A 23,259-nucleotide genomic window follows, 5' to 3' on the forward strand; every position below is an offset into this window, starting at 1 on the left:
TAGGTGTGTTAATATCTCTAAGGACTCAGTATTGAGCAGATCTGAAGAATAAAGAGGAAAGAGGAATTTAGGATGACTTCCAGATTTCTGGCCAGAGTGACACCTCAGGAAGAGGAGGCGGAAGGAAGCATCCCTGGGGGTTTCACGTGGACTAAATAGGATTCATTTGTGAACCTTGAGCTGATGAAGAGAAGCAGAACAATGATATCTATTTTTCAGATATTCTATATCTATATAAGCACATATTGCTTTATTTTTGAGGAAAAGTTTTTTTTTTTAAATTTATTTTTGGTTGTAGATGGGCATAGTACCTTTATTTATTTATTTTTATGTGGTACTGAGGATCAAAAAACCCAGTGCCTCACACATGCTAAGCAAGTACCACTGAGCCACAACCGCAGCTCTGAAAAATTATTTTTGATATGGCTCTGTGGTATGATAACTTAGAAATAGCAAAAGTTTTACAGGAGATATGGTTTTGAGTTATTATTTAATTATGAACTAAGTATTAAGTTTTAAAATCCATATACTTGAACTTATAAAATCAACTTATCCATCAAGTGCTGCTGGGCAACAGGTGGATTTTGGCAACAGGTGGGGGAGATCATGACCACAGCCGTACTGCAGGATCCGAGGCCCCCACACCGGCAGTGGAGACACATCCTGAGATGCGGGCAATGAGAGACAGCTGCAGCTGAAAGAGGGGACAGACTGTAGGTGGGACACAGCAGCTGAGGGTAGGAGCCATCTAGTATCCCCAAAGAAGAAAAAGAATGGAGTGGTGTGTGGTCTGGAGACCCAGTAACACCGGGAGCAAATGCTCCTATTAACAGGCAGAAGTCGGCTGGCCAGTTACATTTCCAGGCACTGAAAATTGATTATCTCTGATTCTCACCATAATCATGTAGGGGTTGCTATGTTTGCTTTTTGTTTTGTGGAAGGAAGGATGGAAAGAAGAAGGGAGGGAGAGAGGAAAGGAAAGGTAAGCGGTAAAGAAAGATTTAAAACGAAAAACATTGTTTTTGTTCCTTGTGAAAACAATTAGTTGAGTTTTGTTTCGCCAGCCCCAGTTCCTTCCAAGAACAACCACTTCAACTCTGCTAAACATCTTCAACTGTGAAAGTATGATTGATCTGCTATTTTAAGACATTATTGGCCTACAGTGCCTGATGTACTTAACTCAGCCCTCCAACACACATATGTGCACACACAAGTCACATTCTTATTTTTAGTTCTATGATTCACTCCTGCAACTTTAATATCCTTAAAGCTTTTTTGGTTTTGTTCTTTCACATCAGACAGCATTTCTTGACTGTCTGGGGAGTGGAGGATATTTGAGCTTGTACTTCTCTTAAACTGCTCATCTCTTCTTCTGCCTCCATATTTCTTTAAAGCCATACTCTCTTAGATTTCCATGAGTGAAATCTACCTTCCCTTCTGCAACTATAATTAAGTTTTCTATGATATGTCCTTGGGCTGAATCAAACAGACAGTAACCAATGACACCTTAACATTATTATGTTTATGAAAACATTTGTTCACAGCAGAGCTAAGAAACTATGATGAATTTTCCTTCTCTGAAACCAGTGTTGCGTCCCTGAAAAGCTCAATTGCTTAAAATCATGGCTAGTGTATTTTTATTTATTTATTTTGCATTGCCTAGTGTTTTCTTGAAGACCACTGACCTCTTAGTTTAGCTTGATTCTCATTTGTTTTATGACTTTTCAATAGAGCCCTTTCTTAAAAATAATTTCTAGATGCTTTTCTTATTTTCATTCATCCTTGACCTGCATTTTGTCTTCATGTTTTTTCAACTCTATATTCTATGAAATTCCTTTCCTACCTGGAGCCCCCATGTTTGTCCCTCTGTCAGCTGGTGGTGACTAAGTCAACCATAGAGCTAATCTTCCTGGTCCTGGTCACATCTGCTTCCTCAATTCCATGGCTTCCTTTTGTTTCTTTGTTGTTTCACTGGTGGAATATATGCTTAAATAACTCCTCAAGGAGGTGTGTGGGGGTTGGGTGCAGTTCAGTGGTAAGCACTTGCTTAGCATGCACAAAGCTACAAAGTTTTGTACCACACTACCCCCCACCCTCACCGTACCAAATAAATAAATAAATAAATAAAAATTTGTATGGCAGGTGAGCTTTCTGAGTCTTGTAATTTGGATAGGTATCTCACGTTGAAAAATCATTTTACACCTTTTATTCTCTTGCTTCTAGTGTATCTAATGAGAAATCCACTGCCCACATGGTTTTTGTTTCTTGCAGAGGTTTGTATGCCCCCACTCCCACAATGCTTCTCAAATATTTCCTACAAAACCTGTTCTGAAATCTCTAAATGATGTGTGATCTCTTCCATCCCACTAATAAATATTCAAGAAAAGCCCATTAGTAATTTTACTAGTTCTAGTAATTTTCATTGTAGTATTTCCTGGTATCTTTCTCTCCTCTATCTTCTCTGCTCCTTAAAGAATTCCTTTTAGTCTCTTATTGGGTCCTCTCTGGATTGATCCTCTGTGTATTTTATACCCTCATATTTTTATACATATTTTGAGAGATTTCCTCTAATTTATCTTACAATCCTCTGTTGACTATTTCATTTTTGAGGATTTCTTCCAGTTTTCTGGGTCTTCTGTTCTGTTGCACTGTGTTCAGACTTGTTTGACAGATGTAATATCATTTTACTTCTCTTTAGGGATAATTAATTTTGTAAGGTTTTAATTTGACTCCCTTGTATTCTCTGAATCATGTCTATTCTTTCTGGGGTTGATTTTTCTTTGTCATACTGTAGGCATTCATCAAATGTTTCATGATTTCTAATAGTCATGTTATTTTGTTGTTGTTGTTTTGGTTTGGTTTGGGGGGCTACTGGAGATTGGATCCAGGGGCCCTCTACCACTGAGCTACACCCTTTTTATTTGTTATTTTTGAAGAATGATAAAGAAGTAGGGCAAGTAGGAGCCCCAAGCACGTGAGTAGAGCTTGCTGACTGGCGGGCTTCAATCCAGGCTGAGTAGTCAGAGATTGCTCTGGACATTTGCTGATTGGTTGGTTTTGTTTATATCTGTTGAACTCTCAATTTCCACAGATTCTTGGCACCAGAATAGGAGGGATGTGAAAAATGACCATTTTCTAGACAGATCTCTGTCATCAGTCTTCGGTTCATTCCAGTAATTTCTGTGTCCCTAACCTTTGCAAGGTTTTACCACATGGAGAGGCTCCCTTGTCTACTGCAGAACTCTGAAATGAGCTAAAATTCTTCCATTCAGTGTCATTCCATGAACTTTGTCTTTCATAAATTTGCCAAATCACCCTCTTGTTCCCTAAACAGTGTTCAACATTACACCTTTTATGTTTTTTTATTATAATTTTTTTTAAAGAGAGAGTGAGAGAGGAGAGAGAGAGAGAGAGAGAGAGAGAGAGAGAGAGAGAGAGAGAGAGAGAGAGAGAGAATTTTAATATTTATTTTTTAGTTCTCGGCGGACACAACATCTTTGTTGGTATGTGGTGCTGAGGATCGAACCCGGGCTGCACGCATGCCAGGCGAGCGCGCTACCGCTTGAGCCACATCCCCAGCCCTCTTTATTATAATTTTAAGTCCTAGGAGGGTGAGAAAATAAATATGTGTGTTCACGTCCCCATCTTCAACCAATAGCAAGGGTAGACATTGTTATTACCTTAGATTTAGAAAACAGGATCCTATGATTAAGTGACTTACCATCATTCAGCTAGGAAGGGAAGGGCTAGGATTAAATTTTTATCCTTTCAACTATGCCAAACTATTTCTTTTTATTCAAACCATTACTCAGCTGGTATGACCTAGAGAAATAAAATCTTACATAATACTCTAAGTTTAAATATGCTGCCTTTATGGATAAAAAGGACCCAGAAATTGCCCGCACTACATATTATGGAATATTATTTTATATAGTTACATATCTATCATGAGAAATTATCAAAATCATAAAGCTGCAGTTTTATACATTTAGTGGGTCAGGTTCGGGTGTAGAATTCGAGGTGGAAAAATTAGTAGGAAGGGCTGGATTGTCATTACACAGTGGTGGCGAGGGCTTGGCACACTAAGTGCTCCCAGCTATAAACCCCACCTAGGCAGAAGCTCTGGTTGGGAAACTTGCCTCAAAGAGGTGGAGCAAAATGGTAGACACTGTTAGGAAGGCAGAACACCCTATCTATTGGAGGCCAGTCTATCATATACCTTCCATACTTATTGCTAGGTTTGGATAAGTGTCCCGTGAAGGCCCATGTGGTAAATGCTTGGTCCCCGACCTGTGGTGCTATTGGGAGATGGTGGAACCTTTAAGAGATGGAGCCTAGTGGAAGGAAGTTGGGGACCTTCAAGAGGATACTGGACCCCAAACCACTTCCCCTCTTTCTTTTCCTTTCAGCCATAAGGTGAATGGTTTCTCACCTGCTCTTGCTGCTGCCTCAGCACGGCCTCAGAAACAATGGGGCCAACCAACCACGGACAGAAACCTTCAAAACTGTTAGCCAAAAAAAACCCTTTCCTCTTTTTAAGTTGATTATTTCAGGTACAGTAAGAGAAAGCTGACTAATACACATATTAAGTGACTACTGTGTGCAGAGATACTTCCACCTTCAACCACGGTTACCAGCCCAGAAAGATAAGGATCCTTTTATTTGTGGAGACCTCTAAAAATTAAAATCCCACACTATAGAAACATATCCCCTTCATAATGGTTTAAGATTTAAAGTATTACATAGAATTATTTTAATTCAACCAAAAATATAATTTTAAGGCTTTTGAGTAGCTGGTCATTTATTTAAAAATTTTTTATTGAGCTCCTATATATTTTTAACTTATTTTTAATTTGTTCTTTTTAGATATACATGACAGTAGAGTGTATTCTGACATATTATACATAGATGGACTATAACTTATTCTAATTTGGATCCTATTCTGTGATTGTACATGCTGTGGAGTTTCACTGGTGGTGTATTCATATATAAACGTAGGAAAGGTATGTCCAATTCATTCTACTGTCTTTCTTATTCCCATTCCCCATCCCTTCATTCCCCCTTTATCTAATCCACCAGAGCTCCTATTATGTGTAATAGCCATTGTGGCTACTGTATCTAGGGACACAATGGTGAAAAGTAGATCATTTCTTTTTTTTTTAACTATTTTTTTTTTTTTTTAGTTTTTAGTTGGACACAATAGTTTTATTTTGTTTATTTTTATGTGGTGCTGAGGATCAAACCCAGGGCCTCGCACGTGCTAGGCAAGCGTTCTACCTCTGAGCCACAATCCCAGCCCAAAGTAGATCATTTCTAATGTAATTTACCACGTATCCACCAAAGAATACTAAAGCAAATTCTTTTCTCTTTCTCAGAGGCACAGATAGGTCAACTGATTAACTTGAAAATGTAGAGATTGACTCTTGATCAAGCCCAGAAAACTGAGCTCAGTAGATGATGAACATGTTATATGCTGGTGTTAGTTCACTGCGCTATTAATTTAGATGTAGAATATACTGGAAAAGAATATAATTTCAAAGAAAAAGCTTTCTTTCCATAGTGTTTCCCTTTAATTTCCACCTCTCCTAGTACTGGAACGGGTGAGCACGTACCCTTTGTGTTCAAAGGTTGGCATGCAGGCCTATAAACTTGGAAAAAGAACAAAGCTTTCTAGTATGATAAACAAAGAAAATGGAGATTAAAAAGCTTGGTTTCCTCTTCTTTGCATCAGCACATACCAGCTGTCAGACAGCTCTGAATAATCGACCCCTCCTATTCCTGAAAGGTAGAGTATTATTAAAGCATTTCCAAACCACACTTTATTTTTCAATAAAAACGGCAAAACGAAGTTTCATTGCAACAAATAGGAGAGAAACTTTTAAAACTGAAATGTTGGCATTTCAAAAAATTTTCCCATCTAATTCCACTGATCCCTGTAACCTCACCAGCAGGCTGACATCCTGATAAGCTCTAAAAAAAAAAAAAAAAAAGGAACCAGCAGGATGGGTGTGGCATTAGGGAGGTCCCTGTGAAAAAGAAGGGAAGTGCAACTACTCCAGTGGCTGCTGATTAGTCACCAGGAGAGGGGTGGATAGAAAGTGCACCCACAGGATACCTGATGACAGTCTTCCAGAGGAGAGGCCCATCTTTAGGTTCTTTGGTGTAGCCCTTACTTTCAAACAAAGTAAGCTGCACCACCAGTCCTAAATTTCATCTAGCAGCAGAAAACTTCCATCCTTTGGGAAATGCTAGCAGAAGGGCCACTTTATACCCTCTTACAGAAAAAAAAAAATGCTGGCTATCTCCTGAAGTTCTGCTATTGGAGAAGACTTGCAAATGAGATAGAGATGTAGAATAAAAAGAGATCCCCAGATGCAGAAAGTGCTCAGGAAATATTGTAACTCTTGAACGACACACTCTTGGCCCAGGCCCTTGTAAAATGAGAGAAATGCATAATAATAAAATTATTATTATAAATTTCTTGCCAGGGAAAACTGGCGAGAAATTGTGTAACTCCACCCTGGCTCCACGACTAGTCCAGCCCCCAACAACCGTCCCACTAGAAATATTAACACCCCAGTTTTAAAAGTTTCTCTTGTATTGGATGCATAGAAACTTTGTTCGTACCATTTTTATTGAAAAATAAAATACACAACAAGGGATTGCTGTCTCTCCCTCTGGAGATAGCCTGCATTCTCCCTTGAATATGTACCTAAATAACCCTTGTGTATGCCTTTGTCTGGCAAATGCTGAAAATCTTTCCCCTCATGCATGCCAAGAATCAGGCTGGTCCAGTCAAGTTCTGCCTTCTCTCTGGGAACTTCTCGAACCCTGCTCTGAAGACATCTCTTCTCCCATGACACAAAGACTCATGGTTGAGTGCAAAGGGTATGGCATCTGGGATAAAGGATCAGTCTATCTTCTATTCAGTCCTGTTAATTACTCTTGTTGCCTCAAATTCCTCATCTGTAAAATGCGGTAGAAAGATGGAATAACCAATTTAAAAAGTGATTCTAAATTTCCAAAAAGAGTTCTTTTCTTTTGTTATTATTTTTTTTCTAATTAAAAAAAGCTTAAACTGTAAAAAATCATAAACTGGTCTATCTGCTTCCTATATACCTGAATGCATTCTCTGCTTCCAGTTTATTCTAGGAACATACAACCAGCACCCTATTGTCAGGCAGTGTCCCTGGTCAGCACCTACTGCCCATTTTCCAACAGATCCTTTCTCAGGGGACAATGCTTTCCTTTCAGAAATATTTACTATTTTCCCAGAACAATGATGGCTAGTTCTTTATTTGATTCACCACCTAAACAATCAAATGGTTATGTCATTTCTCTAAAGCAGGATTAATTCACATAATTTTGTCAAGTCATATGAACTCTTCATTGCATTAAAAAATGTTAAGATGTCACCCAAATCTTTCCTGCAAGTTCTTCTGGAATATCTTGTAGGGTCAACATTTCTTGGTGGTCTAATAACCATAATTCACTCAATCAGCCACATACAAAACCTGTTCAATGTTGCCCCTGCAGGAGCCAATGCTTATATGTTTATAACTTAAAAAATTTACAATTCAAAATTGTGATACCAAGCTTACTTTACTCTGGCACTGATGAGTTAAGGCTTCCAGAGATCTGCTTCAAGCCAGGAAACTTCCAGTGCAGTGTTCAAAGAGCATCATGCTCAAGGCACATCTTGTGGTCTCTCATATCCACATGACAGGTCACGTTCTATTTGCTTTAGTTTAAATTTTATTATTGCTATTAGTAATAAGCCAATAGAAATAGGGTAGCAAAAAGAAAAGTTCAGGATCAATAACTTCTTCCTTATGAATTAAAACACATGCATATGCATGTGTCCCCCCAGTGTGTGAGCAACTCCCTTCCCACATTCTGCCTCACGAACCATTACACAAAATAGTCCACGGAGCTACGGGAGCAGTTGATAGTGCAACCTGGGTAAAGGACACCTGTTGTGTGAAGTCTCAGGCAGATTCTTGACCTAGATTACCAGCTTTTCCACACTAAGGGTACTGGTGGTTTCATCCTCTTCGTTTGAGCCAAAATATCCCGGGAGGTCCAGCATCCTTTGCTCAGCCTCAGTGAGGCCAAAAGATGTGTTGTCATAGAAGGCAAACTCAGGCTGGGCCGGGAAGCTCTGACACTTGTCTTTCCTACATTGAGAAGGGCTCAGTGGACTGACCCTCTGGTAGCTATCTTTGGGAGACGTGGGGGAAGACTGCTTCCTTGAGACACTCCTGTGACTGGGGGATGGTCCTCTCCGAGCCCTGTGGGGCTCTGTTCTCTCCACTCCTGCCACTAGTCCTGCCTGGCGATCCCCCAGGTCTGCTTTCCTCACAGGTTGCCCCATGGTGTAGGGTTTAGGGAGAGGGCTCAATGGACCACTGATTCCACCTGCTCCTTGGAAATGCTCCAGTTTCTCAGGAACCAGGTGAGCACCTCGACTCGGAGGCCTAAACCTGTCCTCTGCCTGGTCCCAGGTACGCATCCTAGAACTGTAGGTGGGGGCCTGCCGTGGAGTCAGAGTGGACATGCTCCTCTCCCGGAATGGTCGGGGTTGCTTGGTCTCATGAAAACTAGCCGTCCTCCTGAAATGGGAATTCCTGGGGTGGCTCCTTTCTGATGAGGCCCCTCTGCCACTCGTGTGCCTCAACTGGGACTTGCGGATCAGAGTCTGGCTGGGGCTGATGGCACAACTGGCCTGAGACATGTTGAAATCCAGCCTGGAGGGAGGCCTTTCCCCGCCACTCCCCAGCCCCACAGGCTGGTCCAGAAATGGAGACTTGATCCGGAACTTACTTGCTGCAGCTTCTTCTGGGCTTTCCAAGTCTAAGGGGGGACCGGCCGCAGAGTCTATGGCGGTGTCTGTCAGGGGACTCTGAGACACATGGTACACTTTGGTGGTCTCTGTCAGTCCTTTCTTCTTCATCTCCTTCAGCTGCTGCTGGGCAAGGCGGTAGCTGAACAGAGGGGGGATTATCTTCTGTGCATTGGACTGAAAGCTCTCGCTGCCAGAGGCGTCGTCCTCAGGAGTCACCTGCACACTGCGCCTGTAGGTCAGAGGGATACCCGTGTCCCCTGGGCTCCCCCCAGGCCCATCACCCCCATCCGAGAAGCTTCCCCGCTGCTCGCTCAGCTCGCAGATGTTCTCCTCGTCCGAGTTCTTCCGGAAGCTGGGGGAATGGATGGAGTTGTGTCGAGCCGGGGTGCTGCATTTGGGGGACCGGCCAAACCTCCTCCACAGAGTGATGAGGACGGTGGCAATGATGATGAAGAGGCACAGGGATATCCCAGTGACCGTCACGATGTTGTTGGACTTTGCCGGACCCTGGGGTGGAAGGGGGGATGAGCTGGCTGGCCGGAAAGCTACAAAAAGAGGAAGAACAAATGAATTCTCTATCTGGTTCTAAGATCTCTGAGTTGCTTGTTTTAATAATCAGAGCAGTCAAAGGGAGGTGGAAAAGGGACAGGCATTGGGCTTTCTAGTCTGCCAGATCTCTGCTGAAAGCTGAAGCCAAACAAGGTCACCAGGAAAGAGGAAAAGCTGCAAAACTAGGGACCCACACGCAGGAAAGCCACAATCAAAGAGACTCCTGTGCTCACCAGCTCCTGCTGAGACACCACCCGTTTTCCACACAGAAGCAGTGTGTAGAAAACGTCAAGGCAAAAAAAAAAAAAAATCAAGGTTTTCCTTTACAATGATGTAAACACAGGACATCTGTAGTACAGGTACTGTGAGAGGCTCGTGGGAAAATACCAAGACTCAAAACACAAAATCATTTAGATGGGTTATAAACAAACTTTCACATTAAATTAATTGATGGAAATAAAAGTGTCAACAATATAATACGGTGCACTTTTCCCCCTTGTAGTACCCAGAAGGCGTCTTTCTAAGTATGGATCCCTGTGCTCTCTCACCCTCTGTTTTCAGCTCTCCACCCCTCTTCCTACCTTCCAGGTGGCACTGGCTTTGCATCATCTTTCCTGCTTTCTCAAGCCACTTTGTCCCACAGCCTCAAAACTTTTTATCAAGATGCCGATGTCTATACATACACAATGGAATTTGATTCAGCCATAAATAAAAATGGAATTATGGCATTTGCAGGAAAATAGATGAAGCTAGAGAAATAAGTCCAACTTAGAGGATCAAGGGTCATATGTTTTCTCTCATACGCGGAAGCCAGAGAGGAAAAAGAAAAGGAAGGTGGAGGTGGATCCCATGAAACTCAAAGGGGGATCAGTAAAAAGTGGCCAAGGGGTGGGAGGCAGGGAAGAGGGGGGGATAGGGCTGGGGAAGGATATTGCCAAATTATACTGTTATGTTGTGTGCAGGTACAAATATGTAACAACAAGTCTCATCCTTACGCACAACTACAATGCACCAATAAGAAATGTGGGGGGAAAAGATGCAGATGCCACCTGGATCCTGGAATACCACACAACACCTGGACACTGAGACCCGGTGAACTCACCTCTTTCATCCTGGGGCACTGCCCACCATTCAAGCCCTTCCAGACACCTGTCCCAATTCTTTTCCCCCAGACCCTTGTCACCACCAGCTCTGTGCTTTGTCTCCTGAATTCCTGTTCCTGCTGTACCCCTGTGGCTTTCTATTGCACCCTCTGGGACACTAACTCATCACCTCCACCTTTCCACAAAACAGTCCCTGGTCTCCTGGCCTGACCTGAGGCCTGGCGATCCCACAGCACACAGCTTCCTCCAGGCCTCTCCGGTGGGAGTCATTGCTTCTTTATAAGCAAACAGAGCCAGCAGCTGGGTGTGTCTCTAAATGGCATTCCTGATTGCCAAGTTCATCTAGCACTCCTCCACTTCCACATGAAACCTCTATTCCTTTGCTGCGCAGGCCATTCACCTAAACCATCCTTCATTCTGCTGTCATCTCCCAACCTTCTGACAGCCAACAGTCACTCTAGCACCTGGGCCCCAGCCTAGAGCTAGGACCATTCGGGATACTCCAAGGTCCATCCCACCATACACAGCACCTTCCCAGTGTCTGCAGCCTCTCCTCCCCTGAAACCTCAACCTTCACAGCTCACTGGTGCATTTGCCCCTCTCACTCCATTATACCCAGTCTCAAGGGAACGGCACCACAGTCCACACAGTGGCTACTCTTACTATCCTGATTTTCATCTTTCATCCCTGTCTCTCCATCCCTTGCCACATCCAGAGTCCATGCATCCTCTTCTTCCTCTATTCCCACTGCCAGTGTTTCATGTTTCATGTGGGTTACTGAAAATCTCTTACCAGGTACCTCTCTGCCAAGCCTACCATTCTGATCTGTATTCTGTGCCACAGGCAGAGGGAGCCCTCTAAAATGCAGGTCCAAACCTTTAGGATCTGCCCCTGATTGTCCAGCCTCATTTTTCCCATCCCCTCCCTACCCACCATCCGACAGCCACAGTAAACTGTTTGCAGCTCCCAAGGTCTCTTACTGTGCCATCTTCTTCTCTGCCTTCATTCATTGATTGCTCCCTTTGCCAAAACTCCCTTGCTTACCCCATTTACCTGGATAGCACCTTCTCAGCTCTCAAAGACCAGCTCAAATATCACTTCCTTCAAGAAAAGAAATGTTCCCAGCATGGATTATAATCCTTGCTAGTTTCTGCAGCAGGCTTCGGATACCTTTATCATTGCAGGTCCTATGCTGTCCTGTGTATTATGCCTGTTTATGTACCTTCTGAGCTACTATATCCTAAGCTCCCCTCAAGACAAGGACACATCTTCTTAATATATGTAATATATTCCCAACCCTAGTCACAACTGGTACTCAATAAAAACATTAGTTTAGTTAATTGATTCATTCAATATTTTAAAAAAATAATAGCAAGATGATCAATATCCTACCAGATGGACTGAGGATACCACAGCAACTGGATCCTCCTATTCTATTGTTGAACAAGAGAGAGCAAATTAGTGCAAAGAGGTCCCAGTCCTTGGCTTAAAAGTATTGTTTTAAAGCCAAATAAAACTCTGAACTCCCAACCAAGTAAAAATAGTTTCCCAATTTATCATTTCTTTCCTCTGCAGTGGCTGCTGATCAGTGGGCTGTCACACATCATGAACCATTCTCTCAGCTCTGTTATCTTTTGACGTTAGCTGGCTCCTATAAAAACCACAGCTGGAAAAAAGTCCAAAAGTTGCTGGCCTCCTGTATCCCTGCCTCATCTATCTTTCCTCATTCACCCGAAGTGAAGATCTCCTGGTGCTGCAGACAGATCTTTGCATTTCCAAGGAGGAGAAAATAGGTGAAATGGGAAAAAGAGAAGACCTGGAAGGTTAGGTGGATCATTTCCACTTAAGAGTAGAAGTTTGACCCTTACTCTTCTTGCAAATTAATAACATATGCATTTCCAGATCCCACCCAGTGTTCAGGAAGATGCCAGAACATGAAATATGATTACATTTCCTCAAAGATGATGGCTAATTGCAATTGCTGATGCTTCTTCTAGAAAGCCAGATTGGCCTGTACATAAGGGTAAAGTAGTCAAGACAGGAAGCCTGATGCAGAGTCAGCTCTTGTTCCTGATTCTTTCCTTTATGACCTTGGGTAGGCTATTTGCCTTCTCCATGCCCTCACTTTCTCTGTAATGTGGAGATAATAATATACAAGTGTCCCTTGATACCTGTTGGGGACTGGTTCCAGGACCTCTGTGGATGCTGAACTCCACAGATGCACAAGTCCCTTCTATAAAATAGTCTAGTATTTGCATAGAAACTACACAATTCTCCCATATAATTTAAATAATTTCTAGGTTATTTATAATATCTCATGCAATGTCAATGCTATGTAACTCATTATGTTGTTTACAGAATAGTGAAAGGGAAAAAAATCTGTACATGTTCAACACATATGCAATTTTTTCCTGAATATTTTCCATCCATGGTTGGTTGAATCCACAGATGCAGAACTTCCAAGCCTTCTCTTTTTCCTATTCTGCAAATACAGAGGGAAAGCTGTAACTACTTCTTACGTGTAAGATACTTAGAAAAATGCCCAGCAGGCAAGTATGCTTTCAAGATCTGAGCCCAGCATAATAATATCTATCTGGAAGAATGAATGTGGGGCTTAAGTGCAATAATGTATTTAAAGTGTTGACACACAGCGGGTGTTCAATAAATGGCTGATATTAAATTCATGTGAGTGTTATTGAACTCTGGGTGGACTATTTTAATGCGATGCTCCATCCCAGAATTAAGAAGATGAGGTATACTTAAAGAAAGTTATATACAAGGAAAGAGCTACGGAAACTGAAGGGGACTTATAAAGAAATAAGTTGACAGGGCTAAGAGATCTGAAAACTGTATGAGATAGAGCTGAAGAAAGAATGGGTTCAGAGCGGGGCCCTGTCTTCAAAGAAGACAGGCTGGGAGGGCTGGGAAATGAGCCTAGATTTGAAGCTACAGTAAGAAAAAGTCAGAAGAGAGAATAAAGCTCTGGAGGTGCTGGAATGAACAGAATAAGGCCTCTGGTACTGGCCACAAAGACGAAACAGCAAGGATTTTCTAAGGCCACAGGCAGTAACAATGGTTGAAACATTGCCAGGTATCTGTGGTTTGGACTAAAAGGTTCTCTAAGATCCAGACAAAGACAAGCACCTAACTCCTCAAGATTCCAAAGAGCTAAGGAACTAAGTAAGGATGGTCTTTGACTCTGGGATTAAAGAACGAATGGCAGGATTTGACAGAGGGATTTTATCTTAAGGGTCAGGACCAGAGTAAAAGGCCAATGAGCTCAGCAGGAGTGGCTTTGTGTGTGGGAAGAGCAAGGATTATTCATCACTGTAACCATAATTGTGGCAAATAGACAGGATTCAGCTCCATAAGCTGAAGCAAACCTAACCGAGCCATATGAGCATCATGACCACTCACACCAAAAACTCATGGAGCACCTACCAGTGTGTGCCTAGAAGACACTGAGGAAATGTGGCCAAGACCAGTCTCCAGGTGATGGCAAAAAAATGTCCCTACCTCCTGGTAACAAACTTAGATCATGCGGAGGTAAAGACAGGTTATCTTGCCCCACTTGTACAACTAATGGTCTATGTGGTCCCCTTGGGCTTCTCTGGGTTGCTGAAGGGAAAAAAAATTAGGGGAAAATTTTTTCCCACAGTTTTGTTTTGTGGGATAAAGCAGAGGGAGAAATATCAGCAACCAAAAATGTTAGGAAGAAATAACACTTCTCCCCTGTATTTAAAAAAAATTAATTATTTATTTGTTGTATTTAAAAAAATATTTATTAGTCTGAATCTTTAGACATATTTCCTTGTCAAGTCCCTCTTACACGGTGTTCAATCCATCATCTCACTGGCAAGTTATTTTCCAGCCACTCCCAGTCTTAGATACACTAATGAGTACAGCATTAGAATCAGCGGCATCACACAGCATGCACCAGTCTGCTCCTGAACTCAGAATGCTGGTTCTCAGGCCATTCTGGGTTCAATATTCCCTCTGATGAAGGCTCTGAGAAGACTCCCAAGGGAGCAAGAGTACCTACCAGCACACTCCTCCAGGGAACATGGGGAGGCCTCCGAGGATACTCCAGGGCAGCCAGGTCTGGAGGGGAAGGAAGTGAGACATACTCGGCGACGTTCTCTGACACCATCCCCACACGTAGCGCTACATTGGCTCCACGGCTGCCACAGTCCCCAAGTTTCTGCAAGGATATAAAGTCATGTTTTTAATGCTAGTTCATTTGAGAACCAGTATTTAACTGCGCCCAAATGAAGCAGCAATACTCAAATCTCAGACCTTGAAAAGGCAGTAAGTAAAAACATTCCCAGAAATGGAGGAAGCTGCAAAGACTGTTTCTCCTAGCCTTAAAACAAAGAAAATCTGTATAATCTCTAAAATCTTAGCCTTCCTAGAAGCCACCAGATAACTGAGGTCACAGGGCAACCAACTAACCTGCAACGTAAGGAAAGACTGGCTCTTCCAAAGAGAGAGTGATGCAGCATTTGTTTACCTGGGACAGACTCCAGGACCTACCCACACAAGGTAGTGAGAAGACTCCATAAAAAAGGTACTGAATTGCTAAAAACCTAGTGTGTGGACTAGCATGAGAACACAGAGTCCCTGGGGGATGACAAAACAAGGGGAATTTGTACCCACTTGCAGACTCTTTTCTAGAGAGCTCACTAAATGCTCACAGAAGGAAGGAGTGCAGGTGCAAGACTAGACAAAGCCCTCTCACAGTTGAAGTCTAAGGAGAGAAGGGACATCACCACAGAAAAGACAGAAACCTCACCCAGATCCTTCTCCCCACCTCCTTTACAGAACAGCATCCTTAACCACTGGGGAAAAGGCTGCCACTCTGTCAACCTAAGAGTATTGGGTGAGGCCAACTGCGACTAGGGCCTGAAGAAACTGTGCCCTTAAGGAGAAGCTGAAAACGTCGTGGGCCCAGATATTGTGAATCTTCCACCATATGGGAGGAGAGGGACCATCACGAAAGCCCTATCTATCCTGAGACACAGGGATACAGCACTTGCGCAAGACTGAGTTGACCCAGTCCAAGAGAATGCCCTCTCCTCATTTCAGGCTAGCAAGTACCACATAGCAAATAACAACAGTCTAGAGCTGGGGTGGGTTGGGGAGAGGCAAGAGCTAGAACCTCTCCAATGCATAGACTCAAGTCTAAAGCTGAGGGTGAATAGAAGTATGGAGAAAAACACTCTGGCAATCTAATGCCTGCCCTAAAAACAAAGTAACACGAGAAAATTCTGACATCTGTGTTGTACTGAGGGTAGCCACAACAGGAAAAGTCCAAAGAATGACTCAAATCTTTAATTAACCCAATGCTCTCAGTAAAGATCTAGCAAAAGCCAGTATTGAAATACCTACATTAAGACCTAGGGAAAAAAATCGAAATATACCCATTTTACAACATAAATACTACATGCCTTAGTGTCCACATTTTCAAACAAATTTGTAGCTTTCAAAATGTAATTATGAGAGGCACAAGAAAGGAAAAGGGCAATAAGCTATCAAGAGACAAACAATCTAGAGAACCAGACTCAGATATGACCCAGATATTAGACCTATTAGAAAGAAGGTTAAAATAATTTATTAATATGTTAAAGACTTTAGTGAAAAGATGAACAAAATGTACAGAGATGGAAATTTTCATCAGAGAGTTGTAAACTAAAGAGTCAAATGGAAATGTTAGAATTGAAAAACAGTAACAGAGTTGAAGAATGCCTTTTTTAGGCTCATAATAGATTCAACACAGCTGAGGAAAGAAACAGTGTATTTGGATATAGGTAACTAGAAATCACCCAAACTAATACACTAAGAGTGCTATGAATTTAATATGTTTTCCAAAAGCCATGTGTTTGAACTTGATCCCCAACCCAACAGTGCTGAGAGGTAGAACCTAATGAAAAGTGTTAAGGTTTTAAGGGCTCGGCCCTCATGAATGGATTAATGCTGTTTATAAAAGGGTTTGAGTCACACATTCTTTTGCCTTTTGCCTTCTGCCACAAGATGATGAAGCAAAGAGGTCTTCGCCAGATGCAAACCCCTTGACCTTGGACTTCCCTGCTTCTAGACTGTAAGAAATAAATCTCTGTTCTTTGTAAATTACAGTCTCAGGTATTCTGTTATAACATCACAAAATGAACTAAGAGGTGAGCCTGAAGAATGAATACCACAGAAGTCTGAAGAACTGTAGGATATCAATATCAAATAGTCTCTAGTACACGTAATTGGAATAAGACAGAAGAAATATTTAAATAGATAATGTCCAAAAACTCTCCAAAATTAATGAAAGACTAAACCATCGACCCAAGATGCTCAGGAAACACCAAGAAGGATAAATATAAAAAAAGTAAAACAAAACAAAACACTTAAGACACACTACACTCAAACTTCTGAAAACCTAAACAATCAGAAAATCTTAAAGACTGTGGCTGCTGGGTGGCAGGGTGAGGGTGGAAACACATCATACACATTTCTCATCTGAAACTATGCAAGCCAGAAGGAAATGAACAACAAACTACCAACCCAGAATTCCATACCCAGTAAAAACACCTTTCAAAAATAAAGGGAAAATAAAACTTTTTCAGACAAATGAAACTGACCACCAGCAAGCCTTCAACATAAGAACTGTTGAAATCTTTCAGGCAGAAGAATTATAATACGGAACAAAAACTTTATGTAAAGAGACTAAGAGTATTAAAATGGCATATATAAAAGTAAATATAAAATTCAAAATCCATTTTTTCTTATCTTTTAAATGCTCTCAAATACTACTGATAGTCTACACCAGCATTATAGCAATGTGTGATGTGTTTAATATCATATATAAAACAAAATGCATACCAGGTGTGGTAGCATACACCTATAATTTCAGCTATTTGGGAGGCTGAGACAGGAGGCTCAGAAATTTGAGCCCAGCCTGGGCAACTCAGTGTCTCAAAATAAAAAATAAAAAGAGCTGGTAATATAGCTCAGTCATAGAGTGCTGCTCATTTCAAAATCCAGTGCCCCCCCACACACACACACAAAAGTAAAATGCATGACAACAATCACACATAGAATAGGTATAGCTGCAGTGATAGGGAACTTACTTAGCATGTGTGAGGTCCTTTATTCAATCACCAGCAACAAACACACTCACAATAATGGGACAAATGAATTGAGAGTATACTGCTCAAAATTCCTTACACTACATGTGAAGCAATGTAATATTTGAAGGCAGATTGAGAAGATGTATATTGTAAACTATTGGACAATCACTAAAATCATTTTAAGAGATAAACAATCAGGGATGGGGGCTGTAGCTCAGTAGTACAGCACTTGCCTAGCATGTGTGAGGCCCTGGGTTCAAACCTCAGCAGCACATAAAAATAAATAAAAGTATTGTGACCATCTACAACCAATAATAATAATAATAATAGGGAAAAGTGTCAACCATGTGTCATAGCCAATTTAGAGAGAGAGAGAGAGAGAGAGAGAGAGAGAGAGATAAACAATCAACCAAAAGTGTATACCTCAGCAACTTAGTGAGACCTTGTCTCAAAATAAAAATTAAAAGGACTGGGGATGTGGCTTAGGGGTTGAGCACCCCTAGGTTCAATCCCTGGTATCAAGAAACAAAAAAACTAACTAACCAACCAAATAAATAAATAAACCAACCAAAAGTGTTGATAAGGTAAATCATAAAAATATTCAATTAAGGGTTGGGTTTGTGGCTCAGTGGTAGCGCACTTGCCTGGCATGTGTGAAGCACTGGGTTTGATTCTCAGCACCACATATGAAGAAATAAATAAAGGTCTATCAACAACTTAAAAAATAAAATTAAATAAAAACAAACATGACCCAACTACATACAGTTTTTTAAAACTCAATTTACAGATAAAAATATATATATATTAAAAGAATAGAAGAATATATACCTTGTGAACATTAAAAGAAAACTAGAATGGCTACATTAATATCAGACAAAACAGACTAAGGAACCAGGGACATTCCCAGGAATAAAAAAGGAACATAACAAAATAACAAAGAAGTCGATTCAGCAAGGAGCCTTAACAATCCTAAATGCAGATCCACCTAACAACAGAACTTCAAAATACACACAAACCCCTCCCGAACAGCCCTCTTCTTTCTCTCTTCCCTCCGGCCCCACGCACTACTGGGTACCAACCCAAGGTCTTATGCACACTAGGCAAACACTCTACTTTTAAACTACACCTCCAGCCAAAACAACCATTATTGATTGATAAATGCAAACTTTTCTTCCAAGCAGATATCCGATCACTGCCAGCTAGAATAACTGAATATTTCCCTATAAAGAATTCTCTATGATCACCCATCCAACCCCAAGACTTACTATGTTCTGCCAACATGAGGCATCCTCTGCATAAAAGTTTCTCTCCATCCTTTTTGGACAAACCTTCTAATGCAGCAGAGGTGTACAAAGCACTACAAAAACACAAGGAAAATGTATAGGGCTCAGGTGAGCCAAGTGGTGCAATCTTTGGAGTGAGTCATGGAATATGAGTTCTTCGTAGCAATTAAAAGTCTCAGGATTTTCACAAGAGTTGGGACCAACATCAACTGAGGTGTGGTAATGATGTTCCAAGTAGAGGTCCAAATGAACACAATATTGGTTCTGTGCCTCCTGGATCATACTGCAGCTCCTTGGCTGGGGCAGAACAATGAGCAGACTTTGTCCACAACGCTTCAGAGATGCTCAGGCACTAAGCCCCCAGTGCTTGAACAGCTTTGGCAATCTCATATGGAAGTCTCTCTGTTAAAGTACCATGATTCATTTTTGAAAAATCTACTGGGAATCCCATTACTGCTAAATCTAAATTGAAAATTAAATCAACATACAGCATTTTCTTCTCTGGTTTAACACAAAGGTGCGGACAATTACAAAAGCTAAGAATCTTCTTGCTATTCTTTTTGAACTCTTACTTTATATAAATATAAAAATGAATTCTTTAAATACATAGACATTTGTCTAACTAAAAGAAAAATTCCCTTAGTGGAGACCGGGAAATAAAATTACTTTTGATATCAAGAATGTTAATGTTAAAAAAAAAGCTGATTTAAAAATAAAATGAAAAATAAAATCTGTAACATTTTTATATCTATTTCTAAAAAAATTTAAATAGGAAATCATTCAAATAAAACAAAAATCAAATTTAATAAGACAAATTTTTTCTAAAAATGCTTTAAGTATCTAATCCCTGAAGATCTCCACTAATAACTCTGAAGAAAATACTCGGCAAGATGGAAATTCATTAGATGGCTACAGTACATGTTTTAGAAATGAAGGGCAAGATGACTAAGAGTCCAAATAGTCTTTCTTCATGAATGGAAAGCTATTTCATTTGGTCCTGGTTAGATGTCCATACCTTTATAACAAACCTATCTGTCCAGGTTGAATGCCTTTAGGGCCACTACAAAAGATATCAATCCTGAATGAGCAAAATTAGTCTGGAGTGTCAAAAAGGAAAATTTGTTTCTGTCTCCAAGACTATCCGAAGGAATAAAGCCTATGAGATGTTCACATCTGTAAGACATTTTGCTGAAGAGACCAAGGTAACTAAACAAAACATGCTTATGAGAAAATTCCACAGATAAAAATAAGCAAGTAGCTATAAGCAGCAGCAGGAGCAAAGGCACCTGGGATAAGCAGTTCAGCTTTGCTTTGCACAGAACAAGGCTCACTCATATTGAACAAATCATACAGAAGCCTGGGCCAGAGGACCCCCCAAGTGGTTTTAGGTCTTCTAAGAGGAGTAGGCAGCCCAAGATGAACTGGGAAGAAAAAAATAAAATCTTTGTTTTTTCAACCTAAAAGCCCTTTATTATTAGATATATGAACTGATGATTGATTGTCAGAGGCTGTTGTAAAATAGTAATGAATGCAAACTCAAGCTAGTCTACCTGGCTTTTAGCTTTTTTGTGTGTTGTTTGTTTGTTTATTTTCATGGTGCTGAGGATCAACCCAGAGCACCAGGAATGTTAGGCAAGAGGTATACCACTGAACCCATCTCATAGTCTACCTGGCTTTATGTTCTGGCTATACATTCAAACACAATGGACCTTGGGCAAATTATTTAGCCATCCTGTGCCCCCATTTTTTCATCTATAAAATTAACAACATAATGAACATAAGTCATAGGGTTAGGAGGACTAAACAGGTAATATTCACAAAACACTAGGAAGGGTGCCTGGAGTAAAGTAATCTTTATGCCAAAATCATAAGTAGTCATTTTTGACAACATAACAAAATTTGTTGTGCTGGTACTTAAATACTATCCTAGGGTCCTAAGACATATTTGGAAAAAGAGATAAACTCATAAAGCAAATTCTTCCATTGTCAAAAAGAACTAGCAAGAAATTCACTACTTCATATGAGTCATGGTAGGGCCCCTAAATGATGCCATTGGCAAAACAAAAATAAAGAAAAAGTCAGTCTTTACTGTCCAGAGCTGTCAATTTAAATAGAAAATGAACAGAACTCAGCGCCTTCATCAATTTATAAACAGGCTGAGTATCCCCTCTCCAAAATGCTTGGGACCAGAAGCATTTAAGATTCTTGAGGGCTGGGGTTGTGACTCTGTGGTAGAGCGCTTGCCTAGCATGTGTGAATAACTGGGTTCAATCCTCATCACCACATTAAAAAAAAAAAAAAAACAACTAAATAAATAAAATAAAGTGGCTGTAGCTGTAGTTCAGTGGTAAAGCACTTTCCTCCTTTCCTCGCATATGAAAGGCACTGGGTTCGATCCTCAGCACTACATAAAAATAAATAAAGATATTGTGTATCCATCTACAACTAAAAAAAATTTAAAAGTAAAATAAAATAAAGGTATCGTGTCCATCTACAACTAAAAGATTTTTTTAAAAGATTCTTGAATATCTGCATATACATAATGAGATATCTTGGGGATGAGACCCAGTCTAAACATGAAATTCATTTATGTTTCAAGTACATCTTAAACATCAAGTCTAATTTTCTACATTTTTAGTGCACTTGTGTTTCAACAGCAATCCATCACATGAGGCCAGATGTGGACTGTTCCACTTGTGCTATCATGTTAATGCTCAAAAACTTTGGGATTTTGGAGCACTTGGGATTTCAGATTAGGGATGCTGAACATTTTGTACAGGCTCAATCGCACTAAAAACACAGAAAGGCACTAAAGTTCCAACATTAATTTCACTTCTGAGTCAAGTAGTCAGTCACTGTCAGTCTGCCACACAGAAAAATCTGTGTTTAGCTGTGATTACTGCTGTCAGGCCTGCTGTTGGGTTGTGGGTAGCTCCTGCTACATGGAGCAACCCTTGCAAGGAAACACTGACCACCCTCAGTTTGGGCACACAGAGCACCACTCCCTGTCCTGACCCCGCCAGTGCCTTCCCTCTGCTGCTGCTGCTACTGTTAAAACCCCTCAGTAGACACTGAATGGAAGCATCTGTGGAATGTGCAACAGCTTGGAGAAGCAACAAGATGGTCCTCCTGCCCCAAATGTCTTTAATCCAGTGGCCCACATTTCTTGATTTCCCTTGGTTTGTTTCAATTACATTCACTCAGATTTTCTCCCCGAACACAAATCTTCCTGTGAAATGTCAAGAATCTCTTGATGATCAAATCAGTTCAATCTTTTTTTTCTAATAACTAGCTGAGATAGGCCAGACCTGAGTTCAATTTCCACTTTAATAAACATGTATTGAGCAACTAAAGGTACCAGGCAGCCGGGCAAGATGGCGCATGCCTATAATTCCTAGCAGGAGGATTGCAAGTTCAAAGTCAGCCTCAAAGCGAGGCACTAAGCAACTCTATTTTGTATTTAAATAAAATACAAAATAGGGCTGGGGATGTGGCTCAGTGGTCAAGTGCCCTGAGTTCAATTCCCAGTATTCCCCCACTCCTTCAAAAAAAAAAAGCTGCCGGGCGAAGTGTAACAGATAAAGACCATAGACAGTTTTACTACCACCCAAGTCAGATTTTGCCATTAAATGAGCTTCTCATTCAGTGAGACATGGGGGAAAGGCATGGCAGGGGGCATTTTTCAAGCAATGATAGGAGTGATAAGTGACATGAAAAAGGAATTGAAGGCTAATGTAGCAGCTTGGGGCAAGGAAGTTCACCAGCCTGGGGTGGAGGAAGAATAATCTGAGTAGAGACTTGGAGGACAGGTTAATATTGAGCAGGGGAAGGCTGGAGGAGAAGGGTATCCCAGGCCCCAGCTAAAACCTGTTGACTACAGAGAAAGTAGGGACAGCCCTACTGTGGAAGTCCTGTGGATTTCATTCTCGTGCCAAGAAAATGAATGACCTCAGTGGGCCTGAATTTTAAACGATGCTTCTGGTGCAGTGAGAGAATGAAATGGACCGGCAATAGCCAAGCAGGAATCTGTTGCAAGAGTCCAGGTAAGGGATGATGAAGACTTAAAACCAAGTGGTGTCACACAACTGGGAAGAAGTGGCAAGAATCAGACACCCAGGAGGCAAAAGCCATAGGATTTCGTTATTTATAGGAGATAAAGGAGAAGAAGAGTCTTAGGCTTCTGGTTTGAGCAATGAGATGAATGGTGGAGTCCTGTACTGAAAAGCAGCTTTGGGTTGTGGGTACAGCTGACGGGTACAGCATTTGCCTGTCAAGCTGGATGCCCTGGGTTTGATCCCCAACACCACATGCCCCATAATAAAATATTATATTGAGGATCAGGTTTAGTTAGGGGTAAGATAATA

At 41.1% G+C, this 23,259-nt stretch overlaps 1 protein-coding gene across 5 annotated transcripts in view; it reads right to left on the reverse strand.

Annotated features, from left to right (window-relative positions):
- Nucleotides 1–3,436: 3,436 nt before the first annotated feature.
- THSD1 (thrombospondin type 1 domain containing 1) overlaps nucleotides 3,437–23,259 on the reverse strand; it is a 31,229-nt gene continuing 11,406 nt past the window's right edge. For 4 of the 5 annotated variants that reach the window (XM_081304175.1, XM_081304174.1, XM_081304173.1 and 1 more), the window contains 2 exons: nucleotides 14,540–14,698; nucleotides 3,437–9,390 (listed from right to left, as the gene is read on the reverse strand). In XM_081304175.1, coding sequence (XP_081160301.1) covers nucleotides 8,006–9,390; nucleotides 14,540–14,698 — 1,544 coding nt within the window. In that variant the 3' untranslated portion in view covers nucleotides 3,437–8,005. The remainder of the gene's footprint in view (nucleotides 9,391–14,539; nucleotides 14,699–23,259) is intronic. The other variant, XM_081304176.1, reaches the window with a different exon arrangement.

The sequence above is a fragment of the Spermophilus citellus genome (genome assembly GCF_964194105.1).
Source record: "Spermophilus citellus genome assembly, chromosome: 1".
NCBI classification, from domain to species: Eukaryota; Metazoa; Chordata; class Mammalia; order Rodentia; family Sciuridae; genus Spermophilus; species Spermophilus citellus.